The following is a 23,604-nucleotide window of genomic DNA, read 5'->3' on the forward strand; positions in this document are numbered from 1 at the left end:
CAAAGAATATCCCGAAAAACATCCTGAGTTGGAAATGACCTACAAGGATCACTTAGTCAAATTTCTGGCTTTGCATCGATGAAACCACGCATCTGAAAGCGCTGTCCAAGTGCTCCTTGAACTCCAGCAGTCCTGGTTGTCCTACAACTATTTTAAAGATTCTCCTCTGTACAACACTACTTCTGACTCAGCATCCTGATCTTATGTACTGCAGTTAACTCCTTTCGATTTGAGATCCAAAATACTGAGTTATCCTTTTAAAGCTAGTCACCAAAGGGAGCGGATAGGTGTGATTGGTTTAGAAGCTCAGCATCTCAGTTCCTGCAAGAGTATTTTACAACACAATATTTGCAAAGACTGGAGAGCATCATTACTACAAACAGCTGCCATCTCTACTGTATCCAGTGTCACCTGTGCGACTGGCTTGAGCGCAGCTAACTGACAAATCTGAAGAACTCAACTCCAGTGCTCCTCTGAGCCACAACCAACCATAGCCAAAAGTGATATAAAGAATCCAACATCCGAAACTACCAGAGAAAAGTACACTGAGCTGTACTTTTCAAACTTAGGAAATGTAGCATCCAGAACAGACCCAGGATTATTCTTGGACATCTCAAATAGTAAAGAACAGTATCCAAGTTGAAGTCCAAATGAGTTAGAACATTTAACCTACAGGTACACTAACTCTTCCGTATCACCCATGCAGGAAGTCACCATCTCTTAACTGTTCTGTCCAGTCTTCTCAGAGCAGTCAGTGGATTTACAAGTTACTTGAGATGAAATGGGTAGGTTAGGTTAGGAGTGCTTTTACATGATTCTGAGGTTAAAACACAGAAACAGAGACGGATTTTCTTAGTATCTTTTCTTTGCTAATACTGTGACCCAGGTCTGCTTCCTCCTCTATCAACTTTTTATGTCAGTTTCCTTCTTCCTCAACACTGGGATCTCTACTCAACCTTTATCACTATTTCTTATACTCAATGATGCTACAGAATTTGTGAATCGAGTAATCAAACTACTCAGTTTGGTGCACGTTCACTCGTAATTCAGAACACTAAACATACACGGAAAGAAGCAACAGTTCAAAACTCAATAAATTACCAATTTAAGAAATGGGTCCAACTGCCCACAAGATGCATTGATACACTGAGTGTCTACCATGTGCTGAGAACACCACCAACGCTGAGTTTCCAAGAGTTGCTTAGGAGCTGGTGTTTTACATCTTCCAATTAAGTACGAGGTTTAGGTTAGATACTAAGAGGAAGTTTTTCCACTCAGAGGATGGTGACAGACCGGAGCAGGTTGCCCAAGGAGGTTGTGGATGCCCCATCCCTGGAGGCATTCAAGGCCAGGCTGGATGCGGCCCTGGGCAGCCTGGTCTGGTGGTTGGTGACCCTGCACATAGCAGGGGGTTGAAACTAGATGGTTATTGTGGTTTTATTGTGGTCCTTCTCAACCCAGGCCATTCAATGATCTTGAAAGATAATATAGTTTGGAAGTGAGATGATCAGGGAGCACCTTTGCAGAGTAAAACTGCTGGTCCTAAGAATGACATCAGCAGCATAAACAATGCCCAAACTGGTTTAATTGAAAGTAATTCATGTGACCTAAGACTGCTCTTACATGTGAGCAAGTACATGTTAACAGGCCAAAATCAGAATCTCTGTTTCTTAGTACACTCCTGATCTCAACTACAGTGTTGATGTGTATGTCTAATTCTGCAAGTAATTCCAGAGCTCTGCCTCACTGTTTACAGGGTGCTTTTTTTTCCCCCCCACGACATATAAATCTGTTTACCTGACAAGAAAAAAACAAAACTAACTAACCAGCTCTGTGCTCAGAGTACGTTTCCTTCTTGAAAAGTTTCTTCCTCTGTTTGTCATGATGATTTCCTGTTGGAAACTCTGTTTCATTGTTTTAGGAAAAAAAAAAAGTGTAATGAATGTTAGTTTTTATACATATGGAGTAAAGCAGCCAACAAAATAAAGTGATGCATATTGAAGTAATAAGCTACAAAACCATCAAAACTTCATAACAGTTGTATCCATGCTGCTGCACTGTATCTGCTTGTTCCATCAGAAATTATGTTTTTTGCCTTTGCAGTATACTGATGATACTCACTTATCCTACAAAAGTCTCAAAAAAAAAAAAAAAAAAAGCTTCATCCATCTATCCCAAAGCAGGCATCCTTTCAATCACATCCTTTCAACTAATTACAGTTACTCCAGTTTGAGTTTCAAGAATGGCATACAGTGCTTGTACAGATGCGCATGGAGCTCCAAGGACACTTTTATCCATGACTACAAGCAGCTGTTAAGGCCACCTAACATCTTTTGTCCTCTCAGCAGTCTCTGCTGTTGTCTTTTCACCAGCTTCTTAATGTTTTACAGCTTTTGGATATTTACTTTGCCTTTAAGTACATATACTCTGTACTTCAGACTTCCAAGTACGTCCATAAATCACTGGAGATTTCCTTGAAGGCTGCAAGAAGGATTTCTTGTCATACCTAAATTGCCTGTAGAAGTGACCTTAAGATTCAGCTCTGGGAGAAGCTTGTCATTCCTGCGGGCAACGCGACAGAAGAAGCGCCCCTGGAATGCATACTTCTGGAAGGCACTCCAGAACACACACTGCCCTGAAGCATGAGAGACTGCATTTACCTACAGTACAGCATTCTGTGGCTGATGCAGAAGTTTTTACCTACCACATCACAAACCCTCGCAAGAACATCATTTGAGTGACAACAGGTTGCTAAAATCTTCAGCATTCAGTGACAGGAATAGCTATAGTTTCTGGTAACCTCCATTTACCTGTAGTTCAATGCAATGTGAATTAAAAAAAAAAAATTCTCTGAGTTCCTCTGTTTCAGAGAGAGCACAGAAGCTGCCAGCATAGGCAGTAATCCCTCTGCTCTCAGGAAACAGACATACTGGGATCTGAAGAAACTAATACTCCATTATGAACAAAGGAGGAAATAAGACCACTGAACAGAAACTTAACTACACCATCATCAGACTTTTCTATCACATTCTTTTAGCTCTGGACAGAGACTGGGGATACAGACATTTAGGCCCTGTAGAAAGGCTAGATTATTCACTGATGGAGCACACATGCAAGACCTTTGACAGGTATCAACATCTGTAAAGCACAAATGCCTCAATTTACAGTTGATGCCAGAGGGCAGTGAAAAAGACTACTATCAATACTGTTCAGTGTTGAATGAAAAGCTGGAAGAAAGAAAAGCTTTAGGAAAAGATGAGACCCAACCCCACATATAAAACTTACCTGTTTAGCTAGACTGGCTTCTAGAAATAAACCCTTTCCTGCTCTACGAATTTTCTTTTGAATCAGTGAGTCAAGCAATATCCTTATTACAAGATGACAAGCAATCTTATTGCTCTTCTCCTGTCCGTGAAAAGGCATCTGGCAGCCACAGGCTATGATTCACTACAAACACTAATCAAATCTCCTGAGGAATTGATGTCATAATAGCCATTTTCCAGCTCTGAGTACAAGTAACAGCTTCTGCCTGACTGAAACACACTGGATTCAACAGTATCAAATGATAACCTATTTTTCCATAAGCATTCCTGAGATCATTTGAAACCCTAATCCTAACTTTTTCTTAACAGCCTCTTGTCACTAAATCAGTACTAACCTGGCTGTTACCGAAGGCAACAAATCAGTATCATTCGAAGTTCACAGAACTTCAGGTCCTTCCCACTTCAACAGCAAACCATTCAAAAATACTTTGTGGGCGTTCCACAAATTCTGTAGCCACTCAATTACTCTCAAAGGACAGTCACTCCTGATTATAAAACTGCTCCATCCACCTCAATAACATCAGTGGCTTAATCTGCCTGAGAATATTTAGCTTTCCTCATGATTTCTGATATTTTTTTTTTTTAAATGAGTACTGCTCTTCTCATTATTGTCAGCTGTGCTAGTTACTGACTACCCTGTAACATTTTTATTTCCTGTTATCTAAGTGGAATTTTTCATGTTCCAAGTTGTTCTTAGTACCTTCTGCTCTTCTACTGTGCACCTCCAGGACTCCAGCTTGGTAGGCTCTGCTGGACTCACTCAAGTATGCTGGAGACTTATATTATTGCAGGGTCCAAACCTGCATACTGCACTTCATATTCAGTCTCAAAAGTGCCCATCAGAGGGGAAGGGTCACCTCCCAGCCATTTCGTTAATAACAGAGTCCAGAAAAAACCTGACAAACTGAAGAACTTAACTGTTCTTGTCAGTTATGATAATGCCTTAGATTCAGAAGCCCAGAGAACTGCCAGAAACGCACCCTCCAGCAACCAGTGACAGAAAGTCTGAGAGAGCCGGAATGACTGAGAAAGGCAAGGAACTGTTCAGGTGGAGGTCACTCATGACTCCTGTTCAGGAGAACTTCTGGGAGTTTTTCCTTAGCTAAGCTAAAGAAGGACACAAAAAAAGGTACCGGAGTAATTCAAAGACAACGAGATACAAGTATCATTAAAGACTTTGCTCTGAGCTAGCTACTAGCACAACTGATAAAAATGCTTGACATCTGAAAACTAAAAGCATCAGGTATTAAGAAGCTTACTTTCTAGATTATCTTCATATATTTCTTCTATTATTACGTCAGGGCTGGATGGAGACTTGGATACAGCACGAATATTCTGATGAGGTACCCCAGGAAGTGATTCTTTAACCTTTTTCACTCCTTCACAAATACCAAGTTTATCAGCCAGAGCCTTTTCTTTACTTTCTCTTTTATGTACTGGAAACATATTGTCTACGGGTAACTGGTTATCAGAGCATGGTATTTTTTCTCTGTCACCAAAGGCAAGAGCACGCTGTCCATCATCTTCGCTGTATTTGGGAAAATGAGATAAATTAATCCAGTCTGTTTTCAGAGAAACGTACAAGTCAAAGTGCAGGTTTTATTAGGACAGAATCCCCGTAGTCTAAAAACACTTCATAAATGCTGGCTGAAATAAACTGTATTATATAGTGCTTGAATATCAAGACAGCAGAACAGCAACACAATTTCTGAAACCTAAAAAAAGATTGGCACCTACTGGGTACATACTCTTGGGCACAGCTGAGTACACACAACATGAAGTATTTGAAAAACATTGGCAGCATGACAGACAATTCATGTTAAAGTCAAAAGGCCTGCTAGATGACCTACTACTGACAGTTACAGCATGTTGTAACACTTTTTAATATAACCAGAGCTAACCAGAGGAATCCTCACAGCAAGTCCATTTCATTTTCTCAAGCTTTTGTCTAAGGCTGCAGAAAAAATAAATCCAAGAGACAAATAACATAAAAGCAATTGTAATCTTGAAAGTATTTTCCTTCTTATTCATCTTAGGTCACTTATTTGGGTCTGTGACAACCCAGAGTTTAGATTACAAAGGCCAAAACATTACGAATTTTAGTATTTGCCATTGATTTGAGAGATTTATTTACAGTAATGCGAGCCAACTGTCATATGCTGAAGTGATAAACATTTCTATTGTTATCAATAAACGCGAAATCTGAAAAGCACACAGCATAAAAAATACTGAAAACTTAATTACTTTAGGGAGATAATAGTTATGTGAAAAAAGAAGTACAACAGAAGCATCAAAACTGAAATGCTAAGTGGATTAATTAAGTGTTGACTGAAGCACAAATAACTCAGATTTCAGTTTGGTTCATTATACATCTACAAAGCATTAGTTTCTTTTCATTTACTCTCTATATTTAGCCATTGAAAGATTAAATTACTGTACTTATTAAATCACTGTACCTATTACTCTTCATTAAAAAAATACTTACTATACCGATGTTTCCCATTCAATCTTCCCCATATTTTGTAATAATGACATAATCTCATCCGTGTTCAGGAACAATCTCGAGAGAAAAAGCATCACAGCCATCACCACAAATGTCTATAAACTAGCAGTTTAATACACGTGATGCTTTTTGGCACAAAATTGTCATGGACAGGCAAAAGAAGAGACTAATTACTCCAGTGTCATTCTTCTGCTCCTGTGAACTTTGAGCTCATTTGTTTTCACATACATACTAGAAATTCTCCTGCCTTCCTATGGTTTTTATTTCTCATGCACAGGACACTCCAACATCTACTTGCTCAGTTTTTGCATTTACTACACCCATCACCACCGATTTCCTCTCAGACACCAAGAAGCATTCATCTTTGCACCAGGTAAGGACTGATATCAAGAATAAGAATTCAACCAACATTTGCCCGTCACACTTCTACTTGTAAAGGAAGGGGACTAAGTTTAGAAGTGGCAGATTTCTGTTAAGGGTATTTTCAACACATGTATTTCTCTACACATCAGCACATTTTGTGTGCTTTCTCCTCATGCCTCAGATGAAGGCAATTGCGCCTTTCCAGCAATTTATTTGTGTATTTCTGAACTGATATTTTTTAGAACTGTGCAAATGAATCAGCTTGGTTTCTGCTGCTTTACTATTAACAGAAAAGCTTTTACAATTAAAAGAACAGTGTGTCCATTTTGCTCTCAGTATACCACCCACTTCAGTCCTTTACCTTGGAACTGTTTTTTCCTTCAAACTCTTCACTCTTGAGAGCTCAGTATCAACTGGAAACGTCAAATCACGAATAACCTGAAATAATCAAGTGCAGTTTTGGTTGGTATTATACAAGAAGCAAGTCATGCAGGAATCTTTATTTACAATTTGAAAAAGTCTGAATGAAATGTCTTCAATTCTACAAACAACCAACCACCCAGAAACATACTCATTGGAAGGCAGTAGCCAGTTCTTAGGTAGGCCTTCCTGGATTCCTAACACTCACAGGTGGGGATTTTGTAACCACAGCACGGAACTAAAAGCAAGAGTTGGATTATTCTTTTGCACTGACAGCTACTCAGAAGGTGATACTAAATAAAAAGATGGGCCTATGGGAGGAAAACTGTGGGTGCCAGGTCCCAGAGGTTAGGTTGAGCAAAGTTAAGAACAAATGCCAAAAAGAAAGGTGCAAGGGATAAGACTTCCTTCCTGGGTCAGATGTAGGACACCAAGCTTCTGCAAATGGGAAGTGACACTGGATGCAGGAAATATGACAGTCTAAAAATCAAACTGCATGGAAAAATGACTAATGAATAACAAATAATGATTCCATGATTTTGCTTAACATGAGGATTAAAAAGCTCCAAATGAAACAATAAGGTGATCAATTTAGAATAACAAAGGAAGTTCTTCAATATCCATTTCCTTTTAAGTATTAAAACATGGAACAAAGTGTCACTACATATGCAAACATACACGTAATATACAAATAAATGCCCATGCATTACTGAAATCAACCTTTCAACGCCCAAATTCGCAGACAATTCCTTCAAACATCTTTTCCTCTCTGTTGGGAAGGAGAGGTTACCTCACTGTATGGAGCTTTGGTCTGATACCATACAGCAGGTACATGCATTTCTGTAAGTAATAGTTCTAATGCAGAGGAATTGTGGAAGTGAAGGCCTAGCATCAGGAGGATCTGCAGAGCATACTGAATTTTGGCATATTTCAGTGAGAAGGCTGGAGATCTCCAGAATGGACAAGGATTAAGATGAATGTGAAATCATGACAACACTGCCCTTTCACTGAAAAGCTCTTAGCTTCCTCTCATTCTCCTCCAGCAGCCATTACAGAGAAAGGAAGCACTGTGAGACACAGATCATCTTTTTTGTTTCATGTCAATAGCGAGATTCAAATTTGTGGCCAAGATCGACCTTGAACTGGCAAGGTGCATGCAGATGTGTACAGAACATATTACTGCAAAAATCTCAGTATTTAAGTTAACAAAACAAAAACAGATGATGAAAATTTTCACATTCAGAATTGTATTGTTACCAAATTTTCCTTACCTGAGTCAGGTCACAATAGGTTCTTACAGAAGGTGTAATTTTTAGCTCCTTTGCAATCCTAATGGCACCAATCAAGCATTTTTTCTTCTCTTCTATGTATTGCTTAGCTGTTGCAATACCAACACTGTAGTTGTCAATGCTCTTCACTAATTCTGCATGCAGTTTCCTTTTCCTGTATTAAAAACATTACTTTTCAAAAATTTATTAAGCACTCATCACATCAGATCTGAAATATGAAATATAATTACTGGTATACTAGCTGAATGCAACTCACACAAACACTGTTTTCTTCACAGACAGCATAAAAACCCAATACAGAAGTCACAGAAAACAAAGAACTTTAAGAGAATTTATAGAGAAAAGCTGTTTCCTTTGGATAAATGATTTTTTTTCCGTATTTAAAATCACAATTGCACTCAAGCCTACAGAAAATTCCATACGCATCCAGTAGATAACTGTTGGATTTTACAACTCAGAGTTTTAAGATCTGCCTTTCAGATGTTCTTCTGGAGTACTAAGCTTTCCAAAGGCACACAGCACTCTAAGTATCTATATATATCAATCTGAAAGACAAATATTCTTAAAGATGAGGAAATAAAAATCCTTGGGCTTCTGTCAACATCTGTAGAAAACTTTTTTTTTTTTTTTTTTTAAGCTTTCCTTGCTGTTAAGCTGATCATCATTAATACTATGAGATTTTTTTTTCTTTTTCTGAAAAACAGAGGCTGCATATGCTGGTGTTTTCCAACTACGCAAACCAGCTCAGGAACTAAGATACAATTATGAACAGGCAAAAATACTGCGGAAAAATTAAAGTAAAGCCAAGATTTATGAAATCACTTTGAAGAACATTGAAAAGCTCTTGAAACAACTTGCACATCCTATTCAGAAGAGAATACTACCTTGACAGGATACAAGTAGTAAGTTCATCAAGTTTTCTATCCACGATTTCTGAAACTTTGCCTCCTTCCTGCTTCACTTCCAATTCCAAGTGCTTCAGCATCTATTTCATTCAGCATAGAACAAACATGCACTTGTTCATTATTTATGTTATTTTTTTCCAATTTTAAATTCAGAACAAAACAGAACAGTATCAATTAACAGACAGTAATAAGCAGCAGTTACACTGAAGTGTACTGTGGCTTCTATAAAAGAAGAAATCATACATAAATAATATACAACAATAGTCAGGAGCCTATTAACCCTTTTTGTTTTCTCTAACTTCTAATTTCAAACAAAAACAGGAACTGGCATATAGGAGGTTTCTTCTGAACACAAGAAGCCCTTCTGTGCTGTGTGGGTGACAGAGCACTGGTGCAGGCCCTGGGCAGGTCCTAAGGACACTTCAATGCTATGATTACTAGAATGAGTCTGGCTTTAAGCTTTTGGATCACTGAACATTTCTATGCCTGTCTATCTTACAGTACATGTGAAATATAAGTAAATAGCAGATACAGAAATGCAAGCTTTCCCATGGCACATTTACTAAGAATTAAAAGTACAAAGGAAATAGTGATTGTTAATGACAACTGGTAAGATCTCTTAACAGCACTATCCAGTATTTCAGAATTCTTTATTCTACTGTAAATAAAAATAGATGGATTTTTGTACTGTGCCTGTTCCAGAAAAGTACTACCTTCTGTTGTCCACAGATAATTTCCACCTTCATATCCAAATGAAGCAAAAGAAGAGAGTTAACTCAGTTGCAAGAGCATGAGTGGATACTGATTTCCAGCCTGATCCAAGGAAAAACATGTGTAACACTCAAAGATTAGCTTATATATGGCTCTGTCGATGTACAGACTGACCCAACAACTTCGAGTTACGCACAGGGTCAAGTACTCCATTCAGCCTGGAGTTTAATGCAGCACACTCACAGTAACAGTGTTAACACCTAAGTACAGATGTTGAAACAAAGCCACTAAGAGCATCTGAACAATGCATTTGTGTGCAAGTACTCAAAACAAAAAGCTTTTACCTTGGCTAATATTATATTAAGCAAATCCCAAAATGTTTGTTTTCACCCACCTCATGTGCATCTTGCAAGCAGCTGAGATTACATACACCTGCCCACAAAGCTTCATCAATACCTTCTATAGTTTCATTTTCCTAGGGAAAGATTGGCCAATGAATAGTGAGTTGCTTACACGACTAGAAGATAACATGAGCTAAACCCATTTGCAGCTCTGACAGACAAGCACTTGAGGTGGCTGCCACCAGTCTTCTAAAGGATCTGCATCTACATCACATTCTGCTGAATACACAGAATTTATTTGCATGCATGCACACAGAAAAATAAGGAATCAAATATAGCGCATGAAAACAAAACTAACACAAAGCAAAGAAAGTATGCCAAATTGAAGAAAGAAAAAAAATACAGCAGTCCTCTCAAAGTGCAGTATTTATGGATTGGGGGGAGGAGGAGGGGCGGCAGCTAAGGCAATCTGCTCTATTGTTTTGTCAACATTAATACATCAAAGTTCAAGGTTTATTTGGAACAGACGCATTCCAGAAATGTTCAGAAAAAATTCAAACTCTGATGTGCACTGTTACAAAAACTAAATAAGAAACCAAGACAAGTGCTTACAACTTAACATGCTTTCAAACTAACCTTACAGGATGATTTCCATGCAAAAAGTAGGACCAGTAGAAGCTATACCACTAATTCCTATTTAATTGTCAGTTTAAAATATACATAAAATTTTTTCACCCTGCCTGAAACTTTACAAATTTCATTCAGAAATACCTGCTTAGAAAACTTACAGATCTCTCTTAAAACACTGTTTTATTCAAACACTGTTTTGCCTAACAGTCTTTTTGCCAGGAGAAACTACTAGATTCCTTTAAGAATGTGCTGCACGTGCCTTGCAGCAGCCTTGAGTTTGAAAAGAAAGAAAAAAAACCCCAACCAAATACTGTAAAGCCTCAAGAGTGTGTAGGTTTTTAATTTTTTCTCCAAATTAAATTCAAAATACATAACAGCACAGCCAACTGAACACATTAACCCTCTTCAGCTACGATCTTGTTAGGTGCACGCAGAATTCACTGTTACCTCATTAACATAACAGTTGCACTTGAAATCCACGTCAAGTCACAACTACTGAAGTTGCAAACTTTTGTATTTTAAGTAACGCAGTATTAACCATGCACACAAAAATATTAAGTGCAAATATAAGGAAATGGAACATCAACACACCACGTCTGCTGAAGGAACCAGAAGTAGTTTAGATTTCTGCCCATTGCCTGAGGAAATCAAGCGCTGAACATTTTTCTCTCCAGTGATAGATCTGAAGGGCCTGCAAAACAAAACTTCAAGGAAAAACCTACACATTCTCAATAAAATAACAAACTTCCCCCCAAAATTTTAATGCTCAGCTGGGTCTTTCCAAACATTTCATTAAGCACACGCACACAGAGTTGAATTTACATGGTGATATACCAGACATTTTCAAGTTTCCTTCCTACCAATATCATCTTAAAATCGATCTGTAGCATCTACTATTTTATAGAACAATTTTGGGAAGGCAAAACAAAAGCTTCCAAGGTAGCTTCTTCACTCTAAATGAAAGTAATATGTACAACTACTAACATTCCAGCATTTATTTTTCATTTTTTGCCCATTTTCTTTTAGATATCCCATCAAATATTGATGAAACTGTTGAAAATTTTTTTTAACAGATGACAGATTATCTCAAAACAATCTAGTGACACTGTAGAAAAGCTCTTAAATGCTATCACAGTGACATATCCCAGCTCTCCTCCAAGACTCTCACAAAAGCAGCCTAAAAAACCAACCAAACAGCAGAGAGGAAGGACCACGTTGTTCTTGCACTCAGCTTGTTTTCAACGGACTGCAAAAGAACTTGGAGAACCTTACTGCAAAGGCAGCCATAACTGATATTTTGAGGTTGCATCTTACTCTGAAGTTCAGCAATACATCTTAGATGCACTTATCTCTTAGATACTTTTAAAGGAACTTTAAGAATCATCTCTGACTATTTTTATTTCTATCAACATGAACCTCCATGGCAATGGCATTAAGGGAAACATGCTCTCTCTTTAATACTCTCTTGAAGTTCACATGTAGGTTAAGCTAAGTACGTAAATTAATGTAATTTAAGTGTGACCAGAGAACCCTGCTGTCATCTAACCTTCACAGCTGGAACTGGCCACCTAAGCAGAATGTGCAGAGGCACAGGAGGGGCACTGAGGACACACCTCAGTGATACAGTGCTTGTGGGGATTTGGCAGTTCTCCGTTCTCCCTCAGATCCCTTATCATGGAGTTACCCTTCATAGAGTATAAAACCTTCAGATCCAAGTATTTTTGAGCCAAACCAGACTTATTTCTTTTTGCCTTTCAATGAAATATGACTTGCATTTGAATGTCAGAAATGCAGGAGTCCCTCAGTGCTTGTCTTATGCCCTCAGTTGTTTTTTAGCAGCACTAAAGAGCCATACTGGGAACAGATTAGTATTAACATACTTACATTTTTAATTAAAATAATAGATCCAATAAGTCAGTCAACAAAAAGTTGTTAAAAACACTCAGTCATTCCTACCACCCCCCTCCCATCCCTCGTGGCATCTAACCACATGAAAAAAAAAGGTTTACCTTGCTACCCTTTCTGAGGTGCCATCATACAGTCCGAGTTTAACATCAGTTTTGGTCTACAGTCAGAAGGAAAAAGCAAAACAAGTTCAAACACAGATATAAATCCCAGTAAAAAAGCAAGCAAACATAAAACACACTACAAGCCTGCTTCTACCTTCAGTAAATCATCCCTTGTACATATTTCTATGAGACCAAGCTTCACAGCAATCACTGCTCACAGGAGCAACCAGTGGTGCAAGAAAACAGATCTCAAGCTGAAGTTCTGTAGCCATCATTCTCCTTGTGATAAATAATGTTCCTAGTAAAAGTAAAATGCTCATTTCCTGTTTACTAAGTATTTTTCCTTTCTGCTACGCAAAACTAATAAATGCTTCCAACATACGGCATTAGTAAACTTGTTTTTCAATAACTTCACTAAAATAACTTCAATAAAATTTAACAACATAGTGTAGTTCCCTTAAAGACTTAATATATTTGTATTTTGCAATTTGGCCAAATCTGAGTTTCACAATGGAAGCACCAGAATGGCCACATCCTATCTTTCAGATACATTACAAACACCTAAGAAATATTCTGAGTGTTTGTCCAAAACATGGGTTTCTTCCAAAATGCTATCAGTGTGTTGTAATGCAGAAAGGATTCACAAACACAGCATTTTCTTAAAAATGCTAGAAGAGAGATATTCGTAAGGCACACACTACTGTTTTAAGTGCTTTCTTTTTTTAAAAAATTAACTTAATTTTTTTCACACAATCATAGAATGGTTTGGGTTGAAAGTGACCTTTAAGATCATCTAGTTCCACCCCCCCGCTATAGCCAGGGACACCTCCTTGTAGACCAGATTGCTCACAGCCCCATCCGGCCTGGTCCTGAATGTCTCCAGCGAGGGGGCATCCAAAACCTCACTGGGCAACCTGTTCCGGTGTCTCACCACCCTCACAGGAATGAATTTCTGACTGATGTCTTATCTAAATCTACCCCCTTCCAGTCAAAAATCACTTCTCCTCATCCTGTTGCTACCTGCCTTTATGAACAGTCCCTCCCCAGCTTTCCTGTAGGCCCCCTTCAGGTCCTGGAAGGCCGCAGTAAGGGCCCTCAGAGCCTTCTCCAGGCTGAAGAGCCCCAACTCTCTCAGTCTGTTCTCATATGGGAAGTGCTCCAGCCCTCCAACTGTGGCCCTCCGCTGGACCTGCTCCAACAGCTCGTTTTAGTTGTAACTGACAGAGAAAGGAGAACTATTATCTATTTTAAACACACGTGTACCGGTTCCCTTCTTGCACAGTAATGAGCAAAATGAAAAAGCAGAACACTGACAACAACTGTAAGAAATTTTCCTAAAACCAGGCTTTGAACTTTGCCAGGTGCTAACTGCATACCTATGCTGCACTTGTAGATGTGCCAGCAAAGACTCGTTGGAGAGCTGGAGGCCACAGACAGAACACACTTATCTCTGTCAGGAGCTGAGCTTACTTTAACCACGTTCAAAAACAACCTAGAAGATCTTGTAATACTGCTATTTCAGAGCATCACAATGACTTCTGAACAAAAAGCTTTAGATCAACCTACTTTTGTAGAAGAGGAACCCAAAAAATCAGTCTCTTCATTGTTCACAACATCGCACAACTCTGCAAAATCAAGAATAAACAGCACTTGACTGTGAGGATTTAAACTGGAGAGTATATTAACCACTAAAACCATCAGGAATACATGATCACTACAGTAGTTTTGCACATAAACTTAGTGAACTCAACAGGAATTCAGCCACTCACCTTTGTGATGGCATATTATGAAAACCTTAAGTCTGGCACGTCCGACATGCAGCCTGGCACGGCTCACGATGCCAACACCCAAACCCTACTGTAGTGGCAGCAGTTCTACACCATGCAGCAGCACTGGGCAAACACCTATCGCTCAGCAACAACCAAACTGTCACTGTGCTATTAACACTGTGGTGACCGAAACCACTGCACAGGGAGGGCAGTGCTGACTCGAGAGATGGCTAAGTTGTCTGCATTTGGCTAAACACAGTGCTCTGAACAGAGAACAATACACAGCCATGCTTTCTGTTTTAATGAAGGAACATGAAAAAGGTTTGTAGATCACAAAAAAAAAAAATAAAATTGTTTCTGACACTGTTTCCAATTGATATAAATACACTACCTGCACATTTTCATCTGGAACATTTAGAGCTGCAATCAGACATTCAACTCAGTAATCCGATCATGCCTCTTTATCAGACTTTAAGTTCTCTCTTAACAGAGGAGAGCATCCTTTGCTTCACACCCATGCCTTATTCATGTCATGGCTTTTTGGCAGTACACACATATGTGAAGAATCATTTTCACAGATGAAATACAGGAAGAGTCAAAAGTCAAAATCTCTCATGAGCAGCTTAAGAATTAGAATTACTATCTATTTCCATTGAACCAGCCTGACTCATTAGTTTCAAAAAACTGGGGTCAAATATCCCACTTGTTTTACATTTTTGATTTTTTTTAATTTAAAGAAGAATACTGAAGATTAAAATAAATTTTGTTCCTTAATACATGAACTACATTATTTATTTTGTGAGGACTGCTCCAAAACTAACGCTTCCTACTTTATGTTATTGGCTCACAACATCAGAGGCAGATGGTGGTGCTATGGCAGTAGAGCCTGATCCTTCTCATCAATACTGTTACGTTTGTGGCCATGTGACAGATGGCAGCAGAGAGTCTGACAAAATGGCGTCTGACATGGAAGTGTGTATGAAGCAAGGATTTATCAGTGAGTTCCTCCATGCTGGAAATACGCCACCCACTGACATTCACTGATGCTTGCTCAATGTTTATGGAGACCAAACAGTGCATATGAGCATGGTGAGGCAGTGCGTGATGCATTTCAGCAGTGGCAACAGTGGATCACCTCCACTGGTGCAGACTGTTACAAGCGCAGCACGCAGGCTCTTGTTCATAGCTAGGGAGAATGCCTAGCTCATCGTCGTGACTGCGTTGAAAAACAGAGCTCTGCAACTGAGAATTTGCTCTGTCAAACAGTGTTATCATGCTCTTTGTAGCTGTTCTAATTTCCATAGAAAAAAATAGGAAACATTACTTTCAGAGCATGTTTATGCAGACCAAGACAATTCTTCGCCCAACGTGGCCCAGCCAAGCCTGAAGGTTGGACATACATGCTGTAAGTCCAGCTATAAATATGCACAAAAATTACATGGAAACTACAGAAAACTTACTTGCATTTAATGACTAGGATATTATCTGTACGATTAGCTGCATAATATTACTGCTACTAAGATAAAAATATGAAAATGAAAATAAAACGGCAAAAGAAAACACATATTCAAAATATGCAGCTATATTAGGAAAAAACCATGTTTCATGAAGTATCTACACATGCACATACTCAACAGAATTTACTACTCTTAAGAGAAGGCATCAAAGTAACTTTAATCACATCTTGCAGCCTATCTATTGTCACTGGGAGACCATAACGCTGGTGAATGAATAATAAATACTGCATCGTGCAAAAGTGATGGAAATAGGAGAGCCAAAAAATTTACCTTTCATATTCATACCTTTTGAGTCGTCGCTCCTGTAACTTGGTCCTGTGAAGTCCTCTTCTAGAATCTTAAGGCATTGGCTTCAGAAATAAAGGTTTAAACTCATTAGGGACACCAACATAACACAAATACTGGTGATTTCCAGCCCTCTTAGAACACAGCTTGCCCAATTTTACCAAATGGCATTGCACAGGAAAAAGGTTCAGTACATGAGCCACAAACCACAAACTAACAGTTCGTCACCCACAAAGGCAGCACTGGAGGTTTTAAGGAACCAGATCACTAGAACCACCACTAGGAAACCGACCGTATAACAGTATGAATCATATTTGTCCTGTGTAACTAATTTAACTAATTTTAATAATGATACACTGAACCTACCAACAGAGCTATCTTCTTGCAGGATACATTCAGAACGATATAAGATACTCATATCCCAATACCTCAGTACCTGAAAACATCTCAAGACATTCACAATGTTTTCCCCCAAGCCTCCTAAATGCTAAGTGCTCAGGTATACCTGACTGCTAATGTTACAGACGTTACAAAGGAAAATACTCTCACAGCCCAGCACAGACATTATTATTCACACTCCCTCAGTACTGTTTCCCAATAACTACACCGTCAGAACTTCAGTCAGATTGATCTCACCAGCCTCCAAGGCACACACCTGACAGCATTCAGCTTTCTCCTCTTCTGTACCTCCACATTACCGCCATCCACAGGGCTCTCCTGCTTTCCTCTCAGCATGTCGTCACGCTTTCAACAGAAAAAAGAAGAAAAAAGTGACAAACACAAACTTCTCAGCCAACACTGCTGGTTACACCCCGTGGCAAGGCTTAAAGAGAAGAGACGCAGTTCTAGAAAACACCTGTTTTCTCCTTGAAAATAAAGCCTTCTGAATGTAAGAGGAGCGGGGAGAGGCGGTCTCCCCTCTCAGCCGGCACCCGGAGCCACACGGATACCCGCGGAGCTGCCCAACACCAAACCCGCCCGCGTCCCCCAGCGCTCGTCGCTGCGACGAGTACCCACACACCTCGCACAGCCGGTCACGCAGCAAAGCAACGACCGCGCAACCAATCACCGAGCGCCTCGTCTGCCCTTGCTCCCAGCGCAGCCAATCCCAGCGAGGCGGGAAGGCGGTTGCTGTGGGCCGCGCGGGAAGAGCGCACCGCGGCGCAGTGAGGTGCTGCCCGGCCTCACCTCCTCCCACATCCCTCCCTCACCGCACATTCGCTGCAAGGGCTGAGCCTTTTCGGTGAGGCATTGCCATGGCTCAGAGCCGCCAAGTCACACTTTAGAGTTACTATTTTCCATACGCATTCTCATTTCTTTCAGAACAGGAATCAGAATCATTAGGGTTGGAATAGACCACTGAGATCACTTAGTCCATCCACAGCCCATTCCCACAGTGCTCACTAACCATGGCCCTCAGTGCCACATCTCCATGGTTTTTGAACACCTCCAGGGACAGTGACTGCACCAGCTCCCTGGGCAGCCTGTGCCAGTGTCTCACCACACTTTCTGAGAAGAAATATCCAACCTGAACCTCCTCTGGCACAACTTCTAGTGTTTTACCATTCCTATTTTGGCTATCATAAAATTATCATGCTAATTTCCACATTTCTATTTAATTCACAAACAGTAAAAGACAGCTAACACCACTTATATCCCCTTTCAATTTTAGAAGCTTTTCTTGCTAAATCATAAGCCAGGCCAGATTTCAAAGAGAATCATAGAATTGCAAGGTTGGAAGTGACCTGCAAGATCATCTAGTCCAACCATCCTCCCATTACCATTGCTACCATAAGCCTCTAAACCAAGAGGCGGGTTACCTAACAAGCCTTCAGTTATCTGTGTCTTTGCACTGTTCACACTGTAAAAGTAGTTTTCTTCTGAAGTCCTTCATCTTAAGTGTATCAAATGCTTCTTAGACTGGAGTTTTGATGAAGAAATTAAAGCAGTATTGAAAACATCACATGATATCTTAGGTTTCTTTTTTCACTGTAGAATCATAGAATCACTTGAGTTGGAAGGGATCATTACAGGCCACTTAGTCCAACTCTCCTGCCACTGCAGATCAGCTGTATATCACAGCTGAGTAGTCTCCTCTGCTCAGGCAGTGATTGCTTTACCCCTCCAACAGAAGTTAATTACAGAATCATGGAATCATTTGGGTTGGAAGGGACCCTTAAGGGCCACCTAATCCAACTCCCCTGCCATGAAGAGGGACACCGAGAGCTCCATTATGTGCTCAGAGCCCCCTCCAGCCTGACCTTGAGTGTCTCTAGGGATGGGGCACCCACCATCTCTCTGGGCAACCTGTGCCAGTGCCTCACCACCGTTATTGTGAAAAGCTTTTTTCAATCTAATCCAATCTAAATCTCCTCTCTTTTAGTTGGAAACCATTTCCCCTTGAAATATAACAACAGACCCTGCTAAAGAATTTGTCTCTCCTTATACTCCCCTTTAGATACTGAAAGGCTGCTCTCAAGTCTCCATGGAGCCTTCTCTTCTGCAGGCTGAACAGCCCCATCTCTCTCATCCTGTCCTCAGAGTAGGGTTGTTCTAAGTACTCTAATCCTTTGAGTAGAGTACTTCAATGGAAAAAAACTTAAAAAGAGCAGCAAAGTTCTACATCAAACTATCCTATGGTACTACATTCTCACTTGCTTTTAGTAAAATAAAACCAGGTGAGCTTGAATGCTACAGTTGCACCTGAATGTGCTTTCCAGCATGATTTGTTTGTGAAGAACAGAAATTTCTAGAATTTATCCTAAGCTAATTCAGCACTTTATGCAAGAAGCCCTCTTTATTAAGCAGGACCTGCTTAAACTCAAGAGAAACTGGTCTATGTATTTAAATGGTCTAGTATTAAATGGGGAGGTTGGTGGCCCTGCCTGTGGCAGGGGGGTTGGAGGTCCCCTCCAGCCTCGGCCATTCTGTGATTCTGTGAATTTATAAAAAAACACCAAATTATATTCCAGTTTTGAAGAGAGATTCCCAAATACCTTCCTTCCACACAGCTCCAGCAATTTCACAAGCTGCTGTCTTTTAGTTCTGCGTTTCCGTCTCTAGCACACAGATGGCATCTTCAACATCTAGACTCAGAAAATGGCCTACTTTTAACTTTCCACCTTGATTTGGAAGCTACCACGTTTTCTGTGAGATGTTTCTACACAAGGGTAGCTAGCAAAGTGCAATGTAAAAATAAAGATACATCACTGCAAAACCAAACCCAGCCATAGTACATCAAAAATGTACTAGAGAAGGCTTCTGTAAAATATTTTCAAAAGACATGGGTGAGAACTGAAATATATATAGACATCAAAATTCATAGACTCAACTTAGATACAAGTTCTATGGCCCATTATCATTTCCACATCTTTGGTTAACTCATGTTTGACTACTCCCATAGGAGGTAATCCCCATTCTTTCACTATAAATCCCAGTTGTCTTTTCCTTTAGATTGTCCAACCACTTATCACAATGAAGTTAACATCTAAGGAGTTTTCTCACCTTCTCTTTAGCTTTGAAAATTACTTCCTCTATTTCAAACTTGAGAAATGAATTGTGAACATGAAATTTGCCCTTTTATTCTATACTCTGAGCTAATTTCTTGTAAAAAAAAAACAAAAAACAACAAACAACCAAAAACATCTAATAAAGGTTATTGAAGAATAGTGAATAGTGGATAGTGGGTTAAATGTAGGGTAGGTAATGTCAGATCGGTTGGAATGTACCTGAGAAAGTGAAATGATGGGAAGGATTTTCTGTGTTCAAGGTCTGAATGCAATTTAAAACTGAGAGTGCCTAAAATTGTCTAGAAAGCAGCCCAACTGGCTCATTGACGAGAAGTCTAATTTGGCCTACTTAGCTCTTTGATTAAATTATAGCTCATCCTTGCTTTTAACTTTAACTTTTAACTTTAGTTGCATTTAACAAATGAATGAATAATAGGAAAAAGTATTCATATTATTTAAAATTTTATGCTAATTGTTTTTAGTATATAATCTTTTTTTTAATTGCTAGTTAAAATTCATAGAAATATAGCTGTGCTTGATGTTCTCTACACATCTCCCATAAATTGGAAGGAAATATAGAATACATGCATATACGTCATTCTATCATGTGTATCTTGTTTTATGTATGTCAGCATGTACATAAACATGTACTTCATCTCTTCCTTCAGTTTTGTGTTCATGCCATTCTGAGAATATGAAGACAAAAATGGCAACATGGTTTAATATTTTAGGACAGACAACAGTAATTATGCAGAATAGAATGAACATTTTCTAATTGTGAAATTAGCTGTTGAGAGAAAATTACCATGGTTTCTTGGTTTTACACTCCAATACTTAAAATGCCATATAAAAGGTCAATCTACTTGGGAGCCACAAGATGGCAGCATGGATTAACCGCGGGTGGACTCACTTGAGGGTGATCTCATCTACTTCTGTAGCTTTGTCTACAATAGCAATTACAATATAGTACAATGGGAACACTGAACAGACCATTTTCTTTCATATTTCATAATCAAATCTAGGTTGAAAACATATATCTATTCTGTAGATCATCTTTCCCAGGAACATGTAGTGCCCTTTTTTCTCATCCTCTACATCTTGTCCTTTCTCAGAATAAAATTTGCTTTCTAAATTTAACCACAAAATGCACTAAAGATGGACAGTTTTTTTCCTTTGGTTATTTTTTTTTTTCTTTTTGTCAGGTTCTGCAGATACAAGTCTTTGTTATTTGGTATGTAATCACTATGGAAAGCAGAAAAAGTTTTCCTCTGAATGTTGTGGGAATGGCTACACACGTGTTTAAAGAAGGGAGACTAAAAGCAATATTTAGAAATGTTTGTACATAGGGGATGTGCAGGTTTATTGGAAGAATAATTTTATCAATGATTCCAGAAGATTAACATTTGAATTGTCCACTTTCTGAGGCTTACACAGGCTAGACAAGTAATCAATCTCAGGACATTACGGTGCCTAACAGAAAGAAGCTGATACCTGAGGGAGCACACTGTACTTGGTCTCAACTCATCACCCACAGTTTCTGGTTCATGCTATTTTTAATTTTCTTTCTGAAGTATCCCAGGTTTAGATTATATGCTACAAAAGAGATCAGGCTTGCAAAGAATGTCAGGTTTTTGTGTGTGTGTGTGTGTATTTATTTTTTTTTGTTGTTGTTTTTTACTTAACTAGTATGTACATATTAGTGATTTCTAAAATGACCCAATTTGCCTAATTTCTTTTGTAGCACCTTCTGTGAAGTTTCTGTCATTATAAGTAGCTGACTTATACAACACTATTAGCTGCCTACTGTCATTCAAACAAACATTCATGTGTACTCAACTTCAGCCAAAATGTTGCTCTCATCACTGTGCCCAAACAGAATTTTCAGGATCAGTTAAGGTTGATATAAACCTGTCTTGTTTTTGAAAAGGGAAGTATCACATTTTTCTGGTCCCAGATGTATATTTACCCTTCCTTGTGTTGCCACTAGTGTTTCTAGGCCAAGTGCCAAGTCCTGCACTTTGGCCACAATAACCCCATGCAGCGCCAGAGGCTTGGGGATGAGTGGCTGGATGACTGTGAAGAGGAAAGGGACCTGGGGGTGTTGTTTGATGCGTGGCTGAACATGAGCCAGCAGTGTGCCCAGGGTGGCCAAAAGGGCCAATGGCATCCTGGTCTGCATTAGAAATAGTGCAGCCAGCAGGAGCAGGGAGGTGATCATCCCCCTGTACTCAGCACTGGTGAGGCCACACCTCAAGTATCTGTTCATTTTTTGGGCCCCTCAACAGACACTGAGGCCCTGGAACGTTTGCAGAGAAGGGCAATGAATCTGGTGAGGAGTCTGAAGCACAGGCCTTATGAGAAGTGGCTGAGGGAACTGGGATTATTTAGTCTGGAGAAGAGGAGGCTCAGGGGAGACCTCACTGTGCTCTACAACTTCCTGAAGGGAGGTTGTGGTGAGGAGGGGTTTGGCCTCTTCTCCCAGCAACAAACAGGACCCGAGGAGATGGCCACAAGTTGTACCAGGGAGGTTTAGGTTAGACATAAGGAAGAACTTTTTCTCTCAGAGAGTGGTCAGGCACTGGAATGGCCTGGCCTGGGAGGTGGCAGAGTCGTCGTCCCTGGCAGTGTTCAAGAGGTGTCTGTATGAGGAGCTATGAGATATGGTTTAGTGCTTGTGATAGCAGTGGTAGTGGGAGGATGGTTGTACTAGATGATCTTGTAGGTTCTTTCCAACCTTGTCATTCTATGATTCTATGATTCTATGATTCTGGAACCATGCAGTGAGATGGGTCCATATGTTGCAGTTGTGTAACTGTTTAGATCCCCCACAATTCTTGCACATATCCTTCCATTTAACAATGCAGTCTGTGACTGTTCTCAGTGGGCATTTCCTCATACTAACAGTTATTTATTGCTTATATTGAGTAGCTGTTATGTATCTAATTTTCTACTCATGAAATTAATTGTATAATATGCCAGGTATCCTTTTCTCACCCACCCTGACAGTTAAAACGAACCATCTGTAAGTGTAATGGAGGACAGTTTGGTCCTTCAGTGCTGATCACAGACTGCTTTCATTACATGCATTTTTTTTTCCTGACTTAAACAGAGTGTAAGAAATTTGGTAAATCTGTCTCCAGATGTATTAACAAGAAATATGGCATGAAAACTCATGGTTATAAAAGCTTTTGATTAAAAATATTACTGTGATTTTTATAAGATGCCTTTCACATTTGAATCAAGCTTTCATCCCTTGACATTCCTCTTACAAGTTTTTTATTGTGACTGTGACACAGTACTTCTTGTTGTACTTCCAGCTGTTTTTCCATGTAGGAAAATGGCAGCCAGAGGTTGGCCTGTGACTTAGCTTTGTCTGTTGTGCTCAGCTGCCAGATCTGGGAGCCCAGCAGAGGTAAGGTTTTAGCTCCATGTCTCCAAGTCTATCCACTAGCAAGGCTGAGCATGTATTCCCAATTTGATTTACTATTCAAAAGACTATGACCACACCATATGAATAGGGGAAAGACATCTGGAAAGAAAGACTCTTTATACAAGAAGAAAACCTTTTTCTATCTTCATCATTCAACTTCTAAAACTTATTTGTTTAGCAAGACACAAATTTGGGCCCAGATATAGAAAGGATATCAGAGAGACTGCCGTGCCCTGTGGGGTCTAGCTGAAGGCTTTGTGTAGTCACTGAAATTTGTCTGGCATTCTTTTGATTATATTTATGTGTGTAAAAGATCTTGACATCTTTCTGAGCTGCAGGTTGTATATCAGCCATGGGAAATAAAATTGCATCCCAAATTGCAAACCAAGCTTTTCCTTTGGTCTTTAAAATATTTAAGAAACTTGGTTTCACATTAAAAATCCATCTGAGATTCTTCTTCATGAAATATTCTTTTTTTTCCCCACCAAATCTTTGGAGTGTAAATTACTGTTTAGTTAGTACAACAGCCAAAAAAAAGCGTATGTTCTTTGGTTCTAAACACATAGCTGAGGGGAACACGCTGGTGAGTAGGCTTGTAAT

The 23,604-nt window shown here is 39.5% G+C and overlaps 1 protein-coding gene and 1 long non-coding RNA gene across 2 annotated transcripts in view; both read right to left on the reverse strand.

Annotated features, from left to right (window-relative positions):
- Positions 1-15,665, reverse strand: part of RNF17 (ring finger protein 17) — a 43,050-nt gene extending 27,385 nt beyond the window's left edge. The window contains exons 1-12 of the mRNA XM_019612092.2: positions 15,588-15,665; positions 14,264-14,348; positions 14,061-14,119; positions 12,495-12,550; positions 11,077-11,176; positions 9,909-9,989; positions 8,783-8,883; positions 7,881-8,052; positions 6,551-6,627; positions 5,809-5,883; positions 4,583-4,851; positions 1,827-1,904 (exon numbers count right to left, since the gene is read on the reverse strand). Of these exons, the coding sequence (XP_019467637.2) occupies positions 1,827-1,904; positions 4,583-4,851; positions 5,809-5,883; positions 6,551-6,627; positions 7,881-8,052; positions 8,783-8,883; positions 9,909-9,989; positions 11,077-11,176; positions 12,495-12,550; positions 14,061-14,119; positions 14,264-14,348; positions 15,588-15,665 (1,231 nt within the window). The remainder of the gene's footprint in view (positions 1-1,826; positions 1,905-4,582; positions 4,852-5,808; positions 5,884-6,550; positions 6,628-7,880; positions 8,053-8,782; positions 8,884-9,908; positions 9,990-11,076; positions 11,177-12,494; positions 12,551-14,060; positions 14,120-14,263; positions 14,349-15,587) is intronic.
- Positions 15,666-16,065: 400 nt separating this feature from the next.
- LOC146545798 (uncharacterized) lies at positions 16,066-17,060 on the reverse strand. Its single transcript, XR_014881288.1, has 3 exons — positions 16,922-17,060; positions 16,721-16,809; positions 16,066-16,130 (listed from the first exon to the last, which is right to left on the reverse strand). It is a non-coding gene; the product is annotated as an uncharacterized LOC146545798 (long non-coding RNA).
- Positions 17,061-23,604: the final 6,544 nt, after the last annotated feature.

The sequence above is a fragment of the Meleagris gallopavo genome, chromosome 1, assembly GCF_905368555.1.
Source record: "Meleagris gallopavo chromosome 1, MGAL_WU_HG_1.1, whole genome shotgun sequence".
NCBI classification, from domain to species: Eukaryota; Metazoa; Chordata; class Aves; order Galliformes; family Phasianidae; genus Meleagris; species Meleagris gallopavo.